The 22113-nt window shown below is 31.4% G+C and overlaps 1 protein-coding gene across 1 annotated transcript in view; it reads right to left on the bottom strand.

Annotated features, from left to right (window-relative positions):
• Positions 1 to 8050: 8050 nt before the first annotated feature.
• Positions 8051 to 22113, bottom strand: part of LOC143044963 (glutathione hydrolase-like YwrD proenzyme) — a 41669-nt gene continuing 27606 nt past the window's right edge. The window contains exons 8-11 of the mRNA XM_076217242.1: positions 11462 to 11621; positions 10332 to 10440; positions 9676 to 9820; positions 8051 to 8291 (exon numbers count right to left, since the gene is read on the bottom strand). Coding sequence (XP_076073357.1) covers positions 8063 to 8291; positions 9676 to 9820; positions 10332 to 10440; positions 11462 to 11621 — 643 coding nt within the window. The 3' untranslated portion in view covers positions 8051 to 8062. The remainder of the gene's footprint in view (positions 8292 to 9675; positions 9821 to 10331; positions 10441 to 11461; positions 11622 to 22113) is intronic.

The raw sequence follows: 22113 nt of genomic DNA, 5'->3' as shown, positions 1-22113 counted from the left end.
TCTTTGTATTATTACATTAACATGTAGCCTTTGTATATATATATATATATTTGTAAAAAATCGAATCTAAAGCCAGATATATCAAACATTTTTTTTCCCATTTCATACGTGTTTTCAGGACTCAAAAAACTAAAAAAAACGCCTTGGAAGTAAAATGCGATAAAATGATTGCCCCCCATTCAACACTTACAAATGTAGCTGCTATCTCTATAGAACATGAATATAATTATGAAAGACAGCAGAGTCACCAGGGTGTGAAGTTAATACTAAGCAAAGCTCTAGAAATAGACAGACAATCATGACATTTAAAAAAAAGTCTCTCGAAGTTTTTCTAGTTTTGTTTTGCCTAAACAAACGGACACAATAAATTAAGTATTGTTGAATTTTTATAACTTATGTTCAATATATACATTGGTAACACCGGTTACTAGGGTAATAATCCTGTCACGTATGAATTGGGTAAACTAAATCAGAAAAAAGATGGTAATATGACAATTTACATGTACATGCGCTGGGTGCAACAGCATACCGACGATTAACATGGCTCACCAGGGTTGAAGCTAAAAAGTAGATCAAACTCCATGAAAAATTGATTAAAATATAAAAAAAAGAAGATGTGCTTATGATTGCATATGATACAGCTCTCCGCAAGAGACCAACATGACACAGAAATTAAGATTTACATGTCACCTTTGTTCTGTTCGTTCCAACACAGTTATTGAGATTTTGTTGAACATTCAAACATTTACCGTTACGACAAGAAGAAAACTGTTTAGAATTTAATGCAAAGAAGTTTTAAAGTCCTTCGCGCCAAAACAAAATATCAATTTCTTCTTATCCTATGTAAAATTTCATGCAATGTCCATCCTCTCATGATCATTAACTGTAAAAGACTTCTTGGTATCTTCCAAATGCCTTTATAATGTCTGATTTATACATAGTTGTGGAACATGTGGAATAACTGTTGTGAGCACAAAATTCACTGCACACTTTTAAAGTTCTAAATTATCAAACATTAAAATATATGATCGGTACGATTGAGATTTTTATCTGAGAGAATTTGGTTTATCTACCGGTATTAGTTGAAAATGCGTCTTTGAACTAGCTTTCAGTAGCTGCGAGTATGCGTTGTTCAATAATTTGTGTCTTAAATGTTATTAATTCATGTGATAAATTGTTGTGTTGTTACACCACTGTACCAATGAAGGAGGAGAGAAGGAGGGGTTGGTTGGATGGAGTTGCGAGAGTTGTGTGAAACGCATATTTAACTGAAATAAACCAGTCAAACCTTAATGTCAATATAAGCCCCCTCTTATAAATGTCGCTTTATTTTAAGTACCTTTTAAAACTGTTTAAGTTAACATATTTTGTAGAGAATCATCAATTCAATGGCATTTAATATCTTAAATAAAACTATTCTAATTAGATATATTTTCATCTGATATTGGACGGAAGATGTTGCCCATTTATGTAATATAATTACGATTTATCATATAAACAGCCAAATGGATGCACAAAAGTAAAAATAGGAGTCACAGATCCGATTGAATACAATTATCAGTTAAATTTTATTGATTTTGAAACATTTGTTTCAAATATGACAAACTTTTACCCAAAATCACCAGCACCGTACCAGGACCCACCAGCACAATTACAGGACCCACCAGCACAGTATCAGGACACGAATAAACTGAGAAAATGCAAAATTTTACTAAATTGCACTGTTTTTTCACAAAATAATTTTGTCATTTGGATTTGGGTATAGAAAGCGGACTCCATGAGCTTTTTTGTTTTAGTTTTTCAGTTCTAGATTTTCTGAAAATTAACACTTTTGTGTTACGCTTACTGAAACAGTTTAGAGGATCAACTTTTTAATGGTTTGCCTATGAACCCATAAGAAACAAAATTGAAAAATTTCAACTGTTTCCTTCCATTTTTATGAGAGAAAACGTCAAAAATCATCATTTTCGTCTTTGTTTACATTTTTTCATTGATCACCAGCACCCGTCAGGACCGAATCACCAGCACAGAACGTTCTCTCGCAGGACAACCATACCCACCGTGTTTGTATTATCATATCATACAAATGTAGTTAGTCAATTGCCTAAAGTATATTAGAAACACACTTAATGATGTAAACTGAACATGCACAAAAGTTCAGATGAATCCTTCCAGACTTGATTTGAAATGCATTCATTCATTATTCTTATTGGCCTGTACTTCTCCGATAAAAGTTATTACTACCAGGTATGAAAAATTGGACATCAAAAAGACCTAACCATAAACTTAACATCAACTAGTCTGCGAAAATAGGCATACAGAGACAAACACCAAAAAGCAGCACACAATTGGTTACAATACGGGTTAAGGAAATTGTATTCTTTACCACCCTGATCACTTTACATGTAAACCGGTTTAAGATTGGGATCGTGTTGCTCAGTCTTTAGGTATCTATGTTGTGTTTTGAAAACTGTTAAATATTTGATCATTTGTCATTTTCTTAGTATTTTTTGCTTATCTTTTATCCTTGCATACATGGGTCGTATATACCATTTCCACGGTGGGTATGGTTGTCCTGCGAGAGAACGTTCTGTGCTGGTGATTCGGTCCTGACGGGTGCTGGTGATCAATGAAAAAATGTAAACAAAGACGAAAATGATGATTTTTGACGTTTTCACTCATAAAAAGTGGAAGAAAACAGTTGAGATTTTGTTTCTTATGGGTTCATATGTAAACCATTAAAAAGTTGACCCTCTAAACTGTTTCAGTAAGCGTAACACAAAAATGCTCATTTTCAGAAAATCTAGAACTGAAAAAATAAAACAAAAATGCTCATAGAGTCCGCTTTCTATACCGTAATCCACACGACAAAACTATTTTGTGAAAAAACATTGCAATTTATTAAAATTTAGCATTTTCTCAATTTATTCATGTCCTGATACTGTGCTGGTGGGTCCTGTCATTGTGCTGGTGGGTCCTGATACGGTGCTGGTGATTTTGGATAAGAAGTTGGTCATATTTGAAACAAATGTTACAAAATCAATAAAATTGGGCAGAAAATTGTTGTCAATAGGATCTATGACTCCTATTTTAGCTCTTGTGCATCCATTTGGCTGTTTAATATGTGTTTTCAAATGATCGTAACTTGTATTACATAATTACATAAAAGGGCAACATCTTTCGTCCAATATCAGATAACAATATATAGTATCTAAAATAAGAATAGTTTTATTAAGATATTAAATACCCCTTACATTGATGCTTCAACAATGATCAAAGCCCATGCCGCATAGACATGTTTGTTAGCGCTCCGCATACCCCTCCCCACTTCCACCAAACCAACCCTCCTCATTTCCTCTTTCATTGTTACATTGGTGTACCAACACAATTTATCACATAAAATAATAACACAAAGACACACATTATTGAACAACGAATGCTCGCAGGTACTGAAAGCTAGTTCAAAACCGCATTTTCAACTAATAGATAAACCATGTTCTCATATACAAAAATCCCAATCGTGTCGATTAAAAAAGTCTCAAAACTTAAGTTTACATTTTAATGTTTGATGAAGCAGAACTTTAAAAGAGTGCAGTGAATCTTGTGCTCACAACAGTTATTGTCATAATTATGTTTACATAAGACTTATAAAGGAATTAAGAAGGTACCAAGAAATATTTTACAGTTTAATTTAATGATCATGAAGGGAAGGAAATGGTACGGAAGTTTACATAGGACAAAAAGAAATTGATAGTATTTTTTGGCGAAAGACTTAAACGCTTCTTTGCATTATATAGTACAGCTCTTCTGTAAAAGCATGCAAAAAAAACTTTGATTGACTTGCTTGCTATGTTTGCTTGGATGTTTTCAAACAATAGGTAGGCCGGAGTTTCAATACATACTGGGATTTGATTGAACAAATACAAACTGACAGGAATTGAAGTTAATGTTTATTGTCCAAACAAATTCTAGTATATAGTAAACAGACTACTTACCTGTCGTTTACAAACATCCAAACAATCATAGCAAGCAATTTGATCAATGGTTTGCTTTGCATATATTTATAGAAGAGCTGTAAATTCAAAAAAAAAAAATCTTGTTGTCGTAGATGGTTAAATCCTCAACAAAATCTCAATAACTTTGTTGGAAAGAATAAAGGTTTTAAATGAAATTTTCGTGGACTTTTTAGCTTCCACCCTGACGAGGCATGTTAGCTGTTCGTATGCTGTTGCACCTGACGCACGGAAACTTTCACATTTCCATCTTCTTTTCTGAAATATTTTACCCAGCTCATACTTGACAGGATTGTTATCCTAGTAAAAGGTGTAACCAATGAATTGAACACAAGTTAAAAATTCCACAATACTATACAATTCATTTTATGTGTCAATTTGTTCGAAAAAAGTCGAAAAGAAGAGGGTTTTTTTAATGTGATGATTATCTGTCGCTTTCTAGATCTATGCTTAGCATTTATTTCAGATGACATGGACTCCTCACCCTGGTGACCCTGCTGCTTTTCATAACTTTATCCGTATACATATATATATATATTAATAGATAAACAAAAGGCTGCAACTAGTATTTTTGTATTTAAAATGATTCGTTGTAACGAGAATATTTGTGGTGAATGGAAACTGTGAGGGTCAAAATCTTAAATTGCTTATAAATGTTGCTGGACCAAGTTTCGTTATCTGACCTTATTTTTTTTTTAAATGTGCAAGGTAGATAGACATTGGCCTTTTGATTTTTTTTTACTCGGTAAGTTTTGCCCTAATTGCTTGAACTTTTGCAATATTAAAGCCTATTTCAATGAGTGTGTAGACAAAGGGAATATCTTTGGTTATCTTGCTTGCTGAACAGAAAAGTCATTGTTAGGTTATGTAAACTATCCTACTTTAAGAGTTGATTAGTCCGACAAATGACACATCTTTCTGTCTGTAGGACCAGGCTACTTCGAAAGGAGGGTAGTATACCTTACCTAACAGTGACTTCACGGTTTAGCTAACAAGCAAGCTAACCAAAGATACTACCTTTGCCTACATACTCAATGGAATCGGCTGTAACTAAAAACTCGAATACATTTTAACAGACAGTGGTCATGTTTGTTGATGAGTATTGTTTTTCCTAGATTGACTCTTGAAATATCCTTTGGTAACATTTGGTCAAGTAATTTCAGAAAAGACCTTTTTGTAATTGCGGACGCCAAGACAATACATGAACCTCACACGACCACTCGACACAGGTGAGCTTATATATGATCTTATAGCGATTCGAGTTGATAACCAGTCTGCCCTTTCATAAAATAGTGATTTTTTTTTTTAGTGTTCTATCGAACTTTCGAAAAAAAAATACCTGATAACCGTTCAGACAAAAAAATTATGTTGAAAAAATCTTACAGATGTACACAGCAAGTGATTCTTAATAGCTATAAGATACATTTTTCTTTTAAAATACAACTTTTAAATCTTACGGGAAACTATTCCAAGCTTAAAACTTTCACTGTAACCTCGTTATAACTTATCCCCCCCCCCAAAAAAAAACCAAAAAAAAAACCCAAACAAACAAACCCGCAATACTATTGTCATTCTTATAGTCAGCACTAAATTGTTCACAAACAAATGTGTTTTAAGCTGCTAAAGACATATGATTCAAACGCTCAGAAAGTCCTTTGTTTTATATTTTTGCTCTCCATTTTTATGCAAAACCTTTTACATTTTTATTTTATGGGTTATTGTTGAGGGTGACGTATGGTTGTTAACACATACTTCCTTTGGTTTCTTATGGGAATTTGTCCATTGACAACAAACATACCACATTATCTACTTTATATAAGTATTGTATAAATTACAACGTATTTTGGTGATCTTGCAAAATGATCGTAATCCCGAAAATCGTAAACATATTTTCTCATCTTAAAAGGGGGCAATAACGGTTCCATTAACAGGCTAATAAATAAGATTACAGTTAATTTAAAAAAAATAAATAAAAAAAATAGGGGTATTTTTTCTCTCATAATAACAGTAAACAGATTCACAACAATGTCAATTTCAAGAAAGCAGACAACAGTTAATTAGTAAAATGAATAACAGTACAGCATCAATGATCTTGAATATATGCCACTTTTAACTAAAATATAAAGGCACAGAACCAGGACATAGGAGCACAGAACCAGGACCGTTTTTCTTATCACCAGCACTGCGTCAGGACAATTCCGTTTAACGACTTTTGCAATATAATATTATTGTAATATACTTTGCATGGTACTTATGACGCATCAGAGAAAAATTAAGCAACAAAACAGTCGTTTTATTGCCGTTCTGATACAATGTAAACAAACCCACCAGCACAGAATCAGGACCCACCAGCACCTGACAGGACCAAATTACCAGCACAGAACGTTCTCTCGCAGGACAACCATACCCATCGTGATTTCATACAAAGAATGATGAGTAATACATCGCAAACTATATTATAACATGAAACATTACCTGCACTTTTAATCAATAAAAATATGTTGTAAAAAAATGAAAATATATGTATATTTTCCGTGTTCATTTTAAGGACAAAGAAAACAGACTTCAAAGAAGCAGCTTGTAGTACATGCATTGCTTTAGTCCTACATAATCTGACTCTACGACGATTGTAGCTTAATAACATACCTTTGACAATTTATATAATTTGGTTTGGACTTAAATTATGTTTATGAAGTTGGTTTATGACTAAACAATCATACTTTGAACCCTAAATTGTTTTAAATAGTTTGAAACTTAAAACAAACAGCCTATACAAGTCAGGAGCCTGTAATTCAGCGGTTGTCGTTTGTTGATGTGTTACATATTTGTTTTTTTTTTTGGTTTTTTTACTTAAATTAGGCCGTTATTTTCTCTGGTTGGAATTGTTCTACATTTGTCATTTTTAGGATTTTTATAGCAGACTATGCGTTGTGGGCTTTGCTCATTGTTGAAGGCCGTACGATGACCGATAGTTGTTTATTTTTGTATCATTTGGTCTCTTGTGGATTGGTCTCTTGTGGAGAAGTGTCTCCTTGGCAATCATACCACATCTTCTATTTTTGTATTTTCTAACGTTGTAAATTAATAAGTAAATTTTGTTTTCAAATTATATTGCTGAAATCATTGGAGTTTAAAAGTGTTAACACAATAAGGTTTGGCAAGAAAAAAACATGTCTTAACAGTAAGATCTGAGATAATTTTCATCCAAATAAGACATAATAAGGGATAGTTATAACAATGTTGATTATTGATTAAACCCGCAAAACCACCTTTCATATAAGGACCCTGTAATGCAACACATTCTCACCTTTCTTAAGCAGCAAATCAGTAAAGATTTGGCAAACAGTTCTTTAGGTTCTGAAATTCACAGTGGGATATCAAGAGACTTTTTTGAAGGTGTATGAAAAATAGTTAAAACCTTTACACCGATAACAAACTTTATAAAAATATTTACCTTTAAATTTTTAAATTAATTGTAAAATAGGTACATTTTCAATAATTGTATTATGCTAAGAACTATGGGAAAATGTTTGACCTGAGAGATCTTTATATTTTCAATGAAATTTGTACATCTACATGATTGTTTTCAAATTTTTTTTTAACCAGAATGCAGCGAATATTAGCATTTCTTAAAATTTCAGCTAAAAAAAAGCTTCATATGCAATTATCTTCGTAAATAATGAACATAAAACATCACGGTTTGTCATGCATATTTAAAAAAAAACACGACTTAAACTTTTAGAGAATATGGTAACTGGCATGTTTCTACTATTCAGCTTCTTGACTCTATTATAAGAAGAGTGAATTGTTTATTATTCTCGTTCATTAGTTTAGCCACTTAGTTAGTTGATGCATTTGCGTTGGTTCATGTCTGACAAAATTAAATTGAAACATATTCAATGCATATAAAATGAAAACGTCATAGATTTTTCACATTGTTGAAGGTCGTACGCATTCGCAATCATATCGTATCTAATTATCTTTAATAAACATATCATCTTACGAAAGCAATATTTAAATATATCAAAACACAAAGAATCCTTTTAACTTTAATATCCTATTGCAATTCCATCACATCTTGGATCAGTTCCAGCCCAATACACATTACTTTGGGAGTCAGAGTTCGGTAAAGTACCCCGTGCTATAACCTGACCTCTGCCAAAGGACGCTCGATCATAACCTATAACTGGACCAGTCATGGTATGTCCATAACTACGTAGCTCTTTAATAACTTCTTCAGAAATCCCCTCTTCCGCTGATATTGAATTGCTGTCAAACCTGCAAAGGTGTTAGATGATGGATATGAAACTACATACAATTCGTTATTATTTGATCAATATCCAAAAAAACCGACAATCTTAAGGAGAAATGGTAAAGAGTTAGAATGTCATCGCAAATATTCGTAAAAATAGTGTGAAACACTATATAAAGAATAATTTGAAAATTGCGGCATTCCATGGAAGACGTAAATTCGTATTTTGAAAATAAAAATAGCATCAGTTTTTTTTATTATTGTTATTAGGAGATAGAGTTACAGATCTTTGAACGCATACATTTATAGAATAAAACATTAAAACATTAAAACATTTTAATGTTGCAAGTCTCTTTTACAAGTTATTTTGTATTTACATATGATACCTTCTCAGACTGTCATAAAAGAACTCACCTTCATAACTAGCTATATAAATGGATCTTAATTTCACAGAATTCTTTTTGTGTTCAATTGACATACTGTATCTGACATTATATGTGTTTTCGAATGAACGTTTCTAGTTAAAAAATGTTATCATCAGTATTTTCTGTTCTTATACGGAATTATGATTTATTAAAATATTAAGGTTTTGCATTTGGTTGTTCTATAAGTTTTTCGTGATTACAGAATGAAAACTAGCGATAGCAGCAAAATTTCAGTATGAAACGGTAATTTTTGTCTGATCAAGTCTGATTTCAATGAATTTACTCATCGAGAAAGAAGATTTTTTCAAACAATCAGACGCCGTTCCGATCAATTGACCCATCAGGAATTCAGTCCGAAAAGGCATGTCAAGATTAACAAGAAATAATTTTTTTAGCAAGCGATTAAGATCTGTTACGACGATTTCAGACGGAATCAGAACAAACCTAAAAAATTACTTTCAAATTTGTCAGACCGTATTGGGCTAATATAAGCGAGGTACGCCGTTTCTACGTGATGATACATTTAAAATAAAAAAAAAAACATATGCTTGAACTATAAACGTAGCTTTTGAATAACTAGAGAAAGAAAATCCTCTATTTCTGTTGTTGTGTTGAGGAATTAATAAATTATTCGTTTATAAGTGTTCTTGGTTTATAATTCACGATACACGGTTAAATAATTGATCACAATAAATATTGGTTTGTATGATATATGCTATGAATCGCAAAAATCTCAATACGAGTTTTGTTAAGAAATTTAAAGTCCGCATGCCTTCCTGTCGACTATTACTATGCGACCAAGCACGTGTACGTTAATAATACGCATTGAAGCTTTGGACAAGTAAAAAGAAGAGTTCAATGCATATAAAGTAAAATTGTATAAATTATCGCCCTGATCAAGTATGATATATTTTCCACTGTGTGAAATAATTATCCATCTTTTTATTTAAAGTATTATTGGTAAATTAAAAAGATGTGAACTTACCCATATCCTCCACCAACTAGTATTCTAGGCTGATCTAAAGCTGCTTGTGGGTCCATTCCAAACTCTACCATATTAAGAAGTACCTGAACATGCCCTTGTGGTTGCATATATCCACCCATTACACCATAACTCATAGCAAAATCTCCTAAGCAATAAAATATAAATAAGTTTTTTATTAAAAGTTTTGAAAAACAAGATTACAGAGCACAACTCTTTGAAGTTATATACCTAACAATGTTCAAAATAATAAAGTTTTCGATGCATCAATGTAGTTTACAGATGAATTTATAGTTCTTCCGAAGTTGAGCACCAGTTCATTCATAAATGATACGAAACTAAATCTTATTAAGCCAACAATGAAGCTGCACCATGATGAACAATTGTTTTATAGATCTTTTATTACTACAAAATGTCTAAATTCAGTGAAAATGGTAATGGTTGAGTGCACTTGGATCATCACACATAATTGTTAAAAACAATCCGTATCTTTTTTCAATGTTTGATGTGAACTGATTTGTTTTACACACATATATCCCTATTGCATATATGTATAAGATGACAGGCGACAAGTGATAGCAATAACTCATACAAAATCATCAAAAATGAAGTAAATTTTTGTGTAGAAAAAAAATCATTTAAAAAATAAATATGTGTACCTCCATCATCATACGTTACCATGGCAGGGATAATAGTATGGAATGGTCTTTTGTTTGGTGCTAATACATTCGGATGATTTTTGTTTAAACTAAACCCATAGCCTCGATTCTAAAACATAAAAAGAAAATATGAGTAAGTTAAATATAGAAAGGAAAGGCTGGTTTTGTTTTTTATCTAAAGGAAAAGGTCTGGGTTACCCAAATATTTCCTACAATCGTATGATTTTTCTAATGTCTACAAAATTGAAAGTATACGGATACAAGATTCCTCTGTCAATGCCTTCTTGAAATCGTATTTTCTTTTTTTGTTTAGAGTATATTGACAGGTGACCATGATTTAATCTTTTTTTAACAATTCGAATTTTCTCTCACTTTCGGAGAGCTCATTTGAAATTTTAATCCATTTTGGTTAAGTACAAGTTACTTGCACCAACCAAGATATAATATCAATGGTATCAAAAGTCATTCCCAAAACTATTCAGTTTATTGGTTATTTTCAAGAGCATTTCATGTATGAATTTTGAACTTAGCTTTCGATATTTTTAATCTGGGAAATAAATGAATTCCTTGATACAACCCAAAATTTATTTCATCGATTCTTCAACGTGCTTTAGGCTTAACATTTTTATCTTCATTGAGTATCGGATTGAATATTCTCAAAATAGTAATTTAACCATACATTTATATCACTTTATAATACAATTTTCACTTAAATTCAAACTTAGCAAGGTAGTAAACCGTAAATGTGGTAAATATAACAGATATTTTGTTCAACTTCTAAAACAAGGGTTCGCTATCCTATCGGTAGCCATGATCATTGTAACATAACTTCACCTTGTTCATATGACTTATGAAAAAATAATAATAATGAAAACAACATGTTTTATAAGTCCATTCGTCCGAACCGACTTTCTGGATTTACCTTCCTAAAGAACGCCAAAAAGACGAATTTTTGAAAGCCATGAATGTACAAGAACCAAAACAGTTGTGGAGCAATATGACAAATAATTACCCCCCCCCCCCCAAAAAAAATAGATTACATCCAAGTTTAATTCTGCCAAGGGGAGCCCAGTCTTTATTTGTTAGCTCCTGTGAATTTTAAGGACAAAAAGTTAAAAACTAAACTTCACCTGCAGTGTAAACCCACAACCTTCAGGTACAATTCCTGTTCCAAATCCCATAAAATTGCTGTTAATAAATGAACAAGCATTCCCTTCTTTGTCAGCAGTTGTAAAGTATACAGTATCTTTGCCTTTAAACGGATTGCCTTTCTGTAGATTTTTCAATGCTCTAAAAACATTATAAAAAACACTATCAGTAGTCCATATGAAACATTTTTAAATGAAAAACAAAAGGATGATGAAAAAGGAATCAGGAATAGTGCAATCATAACCCTTTAAAGTGAAATCAGAAATAATTTACATTGCACTAGAAAATTATCTATTGATAAATTGATGCGACTGTCATACAAATGAGAGGTGTAGCTAGCTATAAAATCAGGTTTAAGGCACCATTTTCAACATATGAAAATGCCTGTACTAAGTCAGGAATATGAGTGTTGTTATCCATTGGTTTGATGTGTTTGAGATTTTGATTTTGCCATTTGATTACGGACTGTCCTTTTTGAATTTTCAGTTCAGTATTTTTGTAATTTTACATTTTAAGTACAAACCAAGAACATTTTAATGATGACATTTAATATCAAAATATTGTTACATTTTGTGCATCGAAGTAATCTGATCGAACGAATTCATTCAATTCTAATTCCATTGCAATAATTTGGCAGAACATACACAACGTGCTATCAGTAAACCAATTAAGTATTAAACAAAATACTCAGGCTTATTTACCCCTATGTAAAGGTTGAATTAGTCGTATTTGGCACAACTTTTCGTGATCGTTTTAACTATACTGATGTCATTTTTGTTCTCATATTGCATAGTCTACAGAAAAATATTGACAGGAAATGTGAAATGATTGTCAATTAGACAACTATTCGCCATGGACCTAAAACATATAGTCTATGATGTTAATAAGATACTGACATTTCTTTTCAACGTCTAGAGAAAATAAGTCAGAATTTATAGTATTACATCAATCGGGAATAAGAATGTCGTCTTCTAAACAAACATTGTGACTTTTCAGTGACACCTACATTTAGAGCGTATATCAATTCAAAATATTAAAGTATTTTGAAGTTAAGACTAAGTTTCATCAAATAAAATTTATAACAGAACAGAGAGTAAAATAAAATGGAAATCAGCCTTGCAAATAATGTGTTGGTTTTACTGTTCAATGCATAAAACATGCACACCTGTGTTAAAATCAAATATTTTCTCTTTTCCTGAAATTAAAATGTTAATATGAAAAATACACAAGAGGTGACTAAGTAAAGTATTATAATAGACTAAAAAGATTATCTAGAAAAACCACAAGCCCGGATATAAAGGGGCACTTTAAATAGGTTTTATGAATAATAGTAGATATAAAGTACTACGGGATCATAGTTTTTCTGATGGGGTGTTCATTGTTGAATGAAACATGAACGACCTTTCAGTAATGTTCCGTAAAATAATCTTATTGTAGTGTAGATGCGATACAGAAAGTGAAATGTTTAGGTTATGTTTGCAAGCAAAGATGTTGGTAATAGCTGACACTGGTAAAATGTGTCATGCAAGTCACGTCGCAAATTTGAATTTCATCGAGATGTTAGATTTCCAAGAAATAAAAGAATCAGACGAGAATAACAATTCTTTTTCTTTAAATCCCTTACACGGACCCATAGTGCAAATATACATGAGCGCAATGATTTAGCTATTTCTTTTTCAACGAGAAAAATATTCTTTTAATTGGGACACAGGCATAACTTTTCAAATATCTATAAACGTTCGCGCCGTGTGGAATTAAGGCAGATGAAACTCAATTGCAAAGAATAATTTCAGTTAGTTGCACCAACTGGGAATACAAATTTCGTCTATACTAAATAAACTTTTGTAATTTTCAGAGACAACAATTAACACGTATATTGATTGTACAACGTTACATTATACAATAAAATTGCACTGAGTATTCAAATCGCACTTATTCAGCAAAAAAAAAAAAGCAAAGGATTCCTTATAATATTTTTTTCGAGCGAACAAATTGTATCTTTTTATATGACATTATGCACTTCTTTCAACTAATGTAAACATATTTAAATAAATACACACAAACAGTTCACAGTATACCAGATTGTGAACATACTCACTTCATTCAACGTCCACAACAAGTCATGCATTTTTTAAAAAATTAACATTTCTCATAAATTGAGGATCGTTTCGAGGTTTTTTAAAACTCATTTTTTTATCATTCAATATGGATTTAAATTTAATTGTGTTACTATATAGTAAATAAGGACACATCTACAAAATACCTTAATAATGGAAACTTATGTCTAGATCATATTTAAAAGTAGCTGAAAAAAACTGTCAAAATAGGTGCACAGATTGATTCATGATAAAATTGTGTTTTGGTGTTGGTGATGTGTTTGTAGATCTTACTTTACTGAACAATCTTGCTGCTTACAATTATCTCTATCTATAATGAAATTGGCCCAGAAGTGACAGTGGAAAATATTTTGTAAAAATATACAAACATTTACAAAATTTATGAAAATTGTGCATAGGGTAAAATGCAGTTTTTGACTCATATCTCTGAAATCAAAGCATTTAGCATTGTTTAGAAAAAAATTGCTTTGATAAAATTGTTCATTAGGTCAAAATCTATCCAACCCCCAGAACACCCTGGATCCGCCACTGTATAACATAATTGTTTAGCAAGAGAAAAAAGTGCTGAAACTTACAATTCAATTTATATAGTACAAGCTTTATGTACAGAAGTTGTCGTTTGTTTATGTACTTTATACGTGTTTCTCGTTTCTCGTTTTTTTTTTTTATTATATATTAGACGGTTGCTTTTCCCGTTTTAAGGGTAATACACTAGTAATTTTGGGGCCTTTATAGCTTGTTGTTCGGTGTGAGCCAAGGCTCTGTGTTGAAGGCCGTACCTTGACCTATAATTGTTTATTTTTATAAAATGTTATTTGGATGGAGAGTTGTCTCATTGGCACTCATACCACATCTTCTTATATCTATTAAACACTGTTGTTATATTGGTTGAATAACAGGAAAAAAACACAATATCTATTCTCATATCATATAACCAGAACTTGGTTCACATTGGATAAGTTGTTTCCGAGGAGAATTCAAAATAAAAAGAAAAAATACTCTTATCGATAGAAAAAAAATTACAATAAGGCCCGATGGATCACACCAAACATCGTAGTTGTGTACACTTTACATAATATACCAAGAACAATTTACATTCAGAATATAATGCCTGTATAATATTTTGTGATTTGCATTCAAGCAAAATCTTATCTCTAATGCAAATTATTTGTTCAACAGGTCGTCAGCCTTTCCCATAAGTACTCATTTTTCAAGAAGAAATATCATTTAGAATTAACAAGAGACAGACGTTTTGACATAAATCGCGTTTAAAAGATTGAATTATGCCAAAATTAATGGTAATTACTTAACCTCACCACGGAAAGATTAATTACTATTTAGTAAGTCTAGATATTCTTGATGCAATGTAGTACTAAGATCTTACATTTTCTTCATAATAAAGCAAGCATTAGTTTTTATGACCGATATAAAAAAATAGTCTCGGAATACACAATATCTTTTGTCTATTCAATATGTTAATATTCTTAATATCAAGGATAATGTCTGTCTACTGCCAGCATTAGGAAATAGTTTAATTGGAATTGACAAATGCAGCTGTGTGACAATGATAAACTCTGCATGACTCGATGCATTTCAATTTTAACACTTAAAATCTGAGACTTTATATAATTTTAGCATTTTAACAACATTCCCCAATTAAAACAAATAACCTCGATCGTAGTACACAGATCAGTAATACAAAAGACTTAATCCTAGAGAAGTTCAGAATGATCCAACTTAATTCTAGAGAAGTTCCGAATGATCCAACTTAATTCTGGAGAAGTTTAGGATGATTCAACCTAATTCTAGAGAAGTTCAAGATGATCCAACGTAATTCTAGAGAAGTTTAGAATGATTCAAATATGATAAAGCGTTCCAGTTGCGGCCATGGATCATAACCCTATAGGTGTAACACCACTAATTCGGGCCCGGCCAGAAAGCACATACCAGAAAGTAGTACATATTTAACACAAAATAGTTCCTACGCATGGACATAACTTTCAAAATATTTAGAGTATTTTATTAATTTTGGTATCAAATGAAAGCTGCATGACTGGTGATCATTGTAGAATAATTTTTGACTGATAAATTTGAATAATAAAAAAATGGCATGAAATTTAAAAAGGAGGGTACATTTTGCCTTTTTGTCAGATCGGAAGTACCTGTTTTGGTACATCCGAAGTTCCGGGAACCAGTTCTTTCTTATATGCCAAGTAAGGTATGTTGATTTTTTCAGTACAGGACACCAGAAGGTGTTGCTTTGACATGCAATGATTGTCACTTTATTTGAACTTAAGATAAAAGAGCTGTGACCACTCGAAATTGAGGAATTTAACACAGAAAGCAATGGGGCCATTAATTAGTGGTGTACTTCTTATATACAAAATGCTATGAAAATGTCAACAGTTAAATTAAAGCTAGCATCAAACCACCTAAATAAAGTCAGGGTTTTTTTTCACATAAAAGGATAGCCTCCATGGAATTTTTAGAATTTAGGGAAAATCAACAAAATACCCAATTAAATAACAAATGTTATTGAAAAGGCTAAAAACGTGCGAAAATCAAAACAAACAATGGTTTAGAGGTTTTGCTCAGTTTATACTTATAGACACATGTACACATTGTATGAAAACGTGATATTGTGACAGTTTCATAGCTTCATCGTAGATATTTTGTTTACCTGTGTATATCATACATGTACATGTACAGGTCAATCAAAATAACAACATTAAAATTGACACACAAAATACTGGTATCATCATGACCATTCTTTCAAATACAACAATAGAACATCTGAAAACTTTCATTTTGGGAGTAGACTAAAAAAGTTTTTTTTTCACTCACAAAACCGACATGTTATATGTAACGATAGTTTGTTGATATTGTCAAACACATGGTATAGACCAACATTCTCAATGTTTCGGATAACAAGTAATGTGATCAGACAAAGGACATATTACATCGTTCTTACAAACTAATGATGGATAGGTTAAGATGGTACCTAATACCTTGACTAAAATTAATTTGGCTCATTTGATTTTCATAAAAATTTTGCAAAATATTTACTTTGACCCTTTGACAAAAATATCAATTTACTTGAACCGGGCACATTATCAGAAAAAAAATGGTTGGTTATATAGCAGTTTGACGAACCCTTATTTTGATCATTGAGAAGCTTCATATTTTCTTAACAATAGTACGTGATTAAAATGTTCAGCTGATTTTACTGAGTTATCTCCCTGTAGTTTTATGTATCACCTTAAAATGATAAAATGATACTAAAGACTATACAAGTAAAGCCAGAAAAGCGCTTTGAACGCACGAAGTTTATAAAGAGTTATTTACGTCTGCTAGCACTAGGTCTATACAGCTCTAGGTAGAATACAGTCATCGATGGTATTTTCAGCTCAGTAGTCAGTGCATCGGTACTGCCAAGGTTAATTGTATATTTTTCTTTTAAAATGAATCGTTGATTTATACAAAACAAACTAAGAAATTAAGGTTTCTTTCAGCAGTTTGCGCATAATGGGCTTAAACAAAATCGACTCTTTGTTCTAGTTTCCGTGTCTGTAATTTTAATGTATTCGATAGCCGTAAATGTATATATTCTAAAGAAAAGGAAATCTGTACATACAAATAAAAAAAAAATATGAATACCAATTTCTATTTATATAATACTTGAGACATGCATCGTGACTTAATAATTGTTAGTCTGCATTAGTTACTTACTAGGATATATATGAATGAAAGATCTATCTATTAAATTTAATCCACGCATTTAATAGATAGAGATAGTGAAGCCTAAGGAGCGATGCCCAATAGAAAGTTAAACTACTGAAAAAACTCAAAGCTCAAATATTGTGCAAAAGTCGTTTAATCATTTTTAAATCAACCACTTATCCGAAACATACTCAAATTGACAAATGGTGAATCTTTCCCTTTGGATTTGGTATAAAAATTATTAATGACGTATATGTAACTCGGATATTGTTCCTAATCTTTATTTGGATGGGAATAAACCTGATCACGACATACATATTAACTTGATTTGTTTTGTTAAAGAACAAATAAAGTCTAAATACAATATGAAAACCCTCCATAAGGCCTACCAAAGCAGGACAATAATCGCACTTTTAGAATAAAAAAAACCTTTCATAATTAATCCAAGTAGATTTTTTTAAAGTAAAACTTAATAATTATACAAATGTCAATGTATTGTATTTTTTCTTAAAAAACTAAATAAACAAAAACAACTTAACTGCACCTGCTGAAATAATGCAATGACCTTGATCAGACGACGTCTCTAGTAATACATCATAAAGAAGACATACATTCTAAAGAAAGGTGATTCCACAAGCGATTAATGACAGAATAGAATTAATACTTTTCTTATATTTATTCTAGTGTCACAATGATCATTAAAGGCCTTGAGTTTTATCAGACAAGTGACCTTATATTCTAATCAAAATACTGAAATACTGAACATCGGTTGACCGGACGTTCTGGTGGATGGTCACAAGCACTTGTTTCAGAAAAAAAATCGTATCTCTATACCTGAAAATTAGGTAAAGGTACATAGATATAATTTTGTTCTGAAACAAATTCGTGCGTGGATGATGAATAAATGGCAGGGATTACAACCTTACCGTAATAATTATTATTTTGTAGTGATACAATCATTTGTTATCAATGGAATAAAGCTCGTTTGTTGTTATAAATTTCTTCGATATTCATATAGCAGAGCATCTTTATAACTCTACAGACAAATTTTCTTCATTGTCCGTGCAAAACGTAAAATGTCCTCGAGGTATTTTTCCGCATGCGTTAACACAAATTTTCGATATTCACGATTTGATACCGATATATAAATATTTCTCACGACAAAACATTTTCACATCTTTTAAAATATTTACAAGCCATAAGATGAATCAAGTGTGACAGTCTTGTTTAAGACATGTACTAGCATTTCAACTCTTCGTAAAACGCTAGGTAACTTCATCAAATTTGTATTGTCCAAATATCAAAATCACTAAAGTTTTCAAATCAGAGATTGCAGTGGCTATTCAAACCTTGGGGCCTTATGCATAAAACATCTTAACTTCAGTATTCCTTTATACTTAGATTTCACTAAGAATTTCCTTAGTTAAGTAAAATTTTTAAGCGGTATGCATAAACTTACTTAAGTCTTCACTAAAACTAAGGAATACTTAAATCGGAACCTTTCTCTAATTACCGTATGATACTATAGTGCCTAACAAGATTTTGTGAGGTAGACGAAATTGACTTTAAAACGATCGTATTGACTTTTGATGTGCAGAAATAGGCAGATCGGACATATTTTGACTTTAGTTACTTACTTCTTAAGTTTGGGATTAATTGTAATCAACATATTCCAATGAGACTGAAAAATGCTTTTTTTATTATGATAAATAATAATTTTACCTGCCGTAGTCGTGCGTAAAATATATTTCGGTATTTCTCTTACGAAAATGACTTGTTTAATGGAACAAAACGTATTATTTGTAAACTTTCTCTTTACTCTGCACAATAGGCTTTTAAAAAATAACCTTTCCAACTGTATATTCCGAAAATTTTGTGAAAATCGAATAAGTGGCAATTCTTACCTTTCATACCTTAACTTTCATTGATAAAACATAATATTGACTCGTCCAGTGTCCAGTTTGAAGGTCATTTTAGTTACCGGTCACATTCATGCACGTTCTAATTAATCAATAGTCATGTATGAAAAGCATAAACAAGTTTGAAGGTAAACTAATAACAACTTAATCCAATCAAATTGCCTACGATTCAATAACAATGACCAGTTCACATCATAAAAATGTATAGGGGTAAACTGGGTAGGGAGAAAATGTCAGATATATTAAGTTCATTATTTTGCAATAACGAGTAAAAATTTGTTAACCAATAGATTTGTTATAAATTTCATAATCATGTCGTTATGTATTGGTATAGTTTTTGGATCTTTCATTAGCGTATTTAAGGCTGTAGAAAGTTTGGCCTTCAAAAGTCAACATAATCATTGACTTTATAAAGAAAATTCGCCTTTTTAAAACATTGAATGTTTCACAAATAATACGCGACAACAAAGCAAAATCATTTCTTAAAACACTGCAAAAAAAAATAATTCTGATTGATGCAGTGGTATTGTCATAAATTGCACTGGAGTGAACAGTGGTACATCAAACGTCGAATTCCCTCACACAATGTTATCACACACTATAGCTCATCACATGTACTCATCCGTGTAAAAGTTTCTTATGATTATTTAAATTCATTGATCAATGCAAGCTTTTATTTTAAAGAGCTGGGGTTAAATTGATATTGGTATGTAAAACAATTCAAAAGAACGTATAAACATAGTATAAATGATGAACAATAGGCGCATATAAGACAACGCTTTTCAAGGTTGATGTTTTTACGGATGAGCATTGGAAGAAAAATATTTCAGTAACCCAAATGAAAAATCTTTAATCATCTTTTAATGGGTGTAATATTTTTTGGATACAACAATATGTTTTAAACTCTAACAAAACATGATCAAGGTTTCAGTGTCGTAGCACAAGACTAAGGGTAACATTGTAAGCAAATCATTTTACAAAACATTTTTTTCAATAAAATGTTCACTAATTATAGTTCAGCTTATTATGCGCCGACATCTCCCTTTCCAGACCCCTTGTTTACATTTGCTTATGGTTTGAAAAAATCTATGAGAAATTCACATTTTTATCACTTCCCCTTTACAACAAAAAAAGAGGGGTGTAGAAATTTTTTCAAGGAATCCATATACAAACAAGGACATTTTTCAAAAGTCCTACAATCTTTACTGACACAAATTATTACAGTAAGTATATTTTTAACATCTTAACGTACTCAGTAATATTTTCGAAACCGCAATATATCTCATTGAATATATAATGAAATATAAAAAAAAAAATTGATACGAGTAAGGTATCATAAATATCTTATATGATCTTATATAAACTTCGAATTCCATGAGGTGTAGCAGTGGGGACTTTTGACTTCCGTAACAGTGATTCCATAAACAATCAACCTATTGTTTCAACAAAATGGAGGTCCATGTCCACCTCTCCCCTTTGTATGAAAGAAATCCACCACTTGGTAGGTCTTAAAACTTTTCGATTTCGTCCCTGTAAGTGAAAAATGTTTAGGGTATGCCCTACATCTTTAAAATAAAACTAAATTGAAAATTCAAATGATCCCCCCCCCCAACAAAAACCCCACACACACATGATATAAAAATATGTTTTTTTGCGTGCCCTCTCTTCATTCCTTAATTCTGTTTGAACTTACAGTTACAAATGATACACGCGCGATGTATTTTTAAAACCTAAAAAACGTGCACGTACAGAGTAAACAAAAGAAAAATAGAACCATGACTAACATGAGTATAAAAACTGAGTACTTTTCGGTTTACACACGAGATATAGGAAATAGTATATAACTACCCACTGTTGTCTCTTTATTTGTTGATTATACGTGATTTGAAGAAAATTACGATGATCGTTAATATTTAGCAATAAATAAACGAATAATTAGTATTTTATTACTGATATAGTTATTAATAAACTTAACTGTAGGTAACCTATGAATGTTCTGCAAAAAAACGCATACTTTCGATTGATTTTAAACTATGTTTGAAAATTTAAGGAAGCTCTATAGGTACCTTAGACTTAAGTGTTATTTTAGGCGTTTCCTTAGTATAAGGAGTTTTATGCATACCACTTCAGTTTTGTGGGCCTGACTTAAAACAACTAAGATTTTACTTAGGAAATACTTAGTTTAATATTTTTTATGCATACCACTTAGATAAAAAGGGCGGAGTTTCCTTAACTTAAGTGTTTACTAAGGAAAATCTTAACTTAAGTAGCTTTATGCATACGGGCCTTGATTCATACTACAAGAGGCGAGTTAATGTACTCGGAGAACTGTTCAAGAACTCCTAGTCCGTTTTCTTAAATAACCTTATATAAATATACCTTAATCTAGTTGAAAAGTTCATGAAATACAAGTAATGATTTTAATTTAAAAAACGAAAAGTTGGATCGATAAACTTGAATAAACTACATTCTTTCTTTATATTGTTACTGAGTATATTATTCACAGTACTTTTAAGTGTGAAAGGTACAATTTTTAATTACGTTTGGAGATGCCATCTTTAGTAGCTGTTCTCGGTGAATTTTGCTCGATTTTAAATGTCGTATACAGTTTCAGGTTTGTCGAGCAAATATATATTAATCTCATTTATATTTGCGTACGAAGCAAAAGTATGTTTTATTCTGTATGATGTAGTGTTCCTTTCAAACTACTCATGATAAAGACGACCCTCGGATGAATGGTATGCTTGTATAAATACGCAGCATGCTAATATAGCTAAACACGTTAATTGAAACTTTTGAGTGTTAAGATGATGTTATTTTTATGTGTTATAACTTTTCAAATTAAACTATTACATGTATTACTATTGACATTTTTCG

This window comes from Mytilus galloprovincialis, chromosome 9 (assembly GCF_965363235.1).
Source record: "Mytilus galloprovincialis chromosome 9, xbMytGall1.hap1.1, whole genome shotgun sequence".
Taxonomy (NCBI): Eukaryota; Metazoa; Mollusca; class Bivalvia; order Mytilida; family Mytilidae; genus Mytilus; species Mytilus galloprovincialis.
This window is presented reverse-complemented; position numbering and strand designations above follow the sequence as displayed.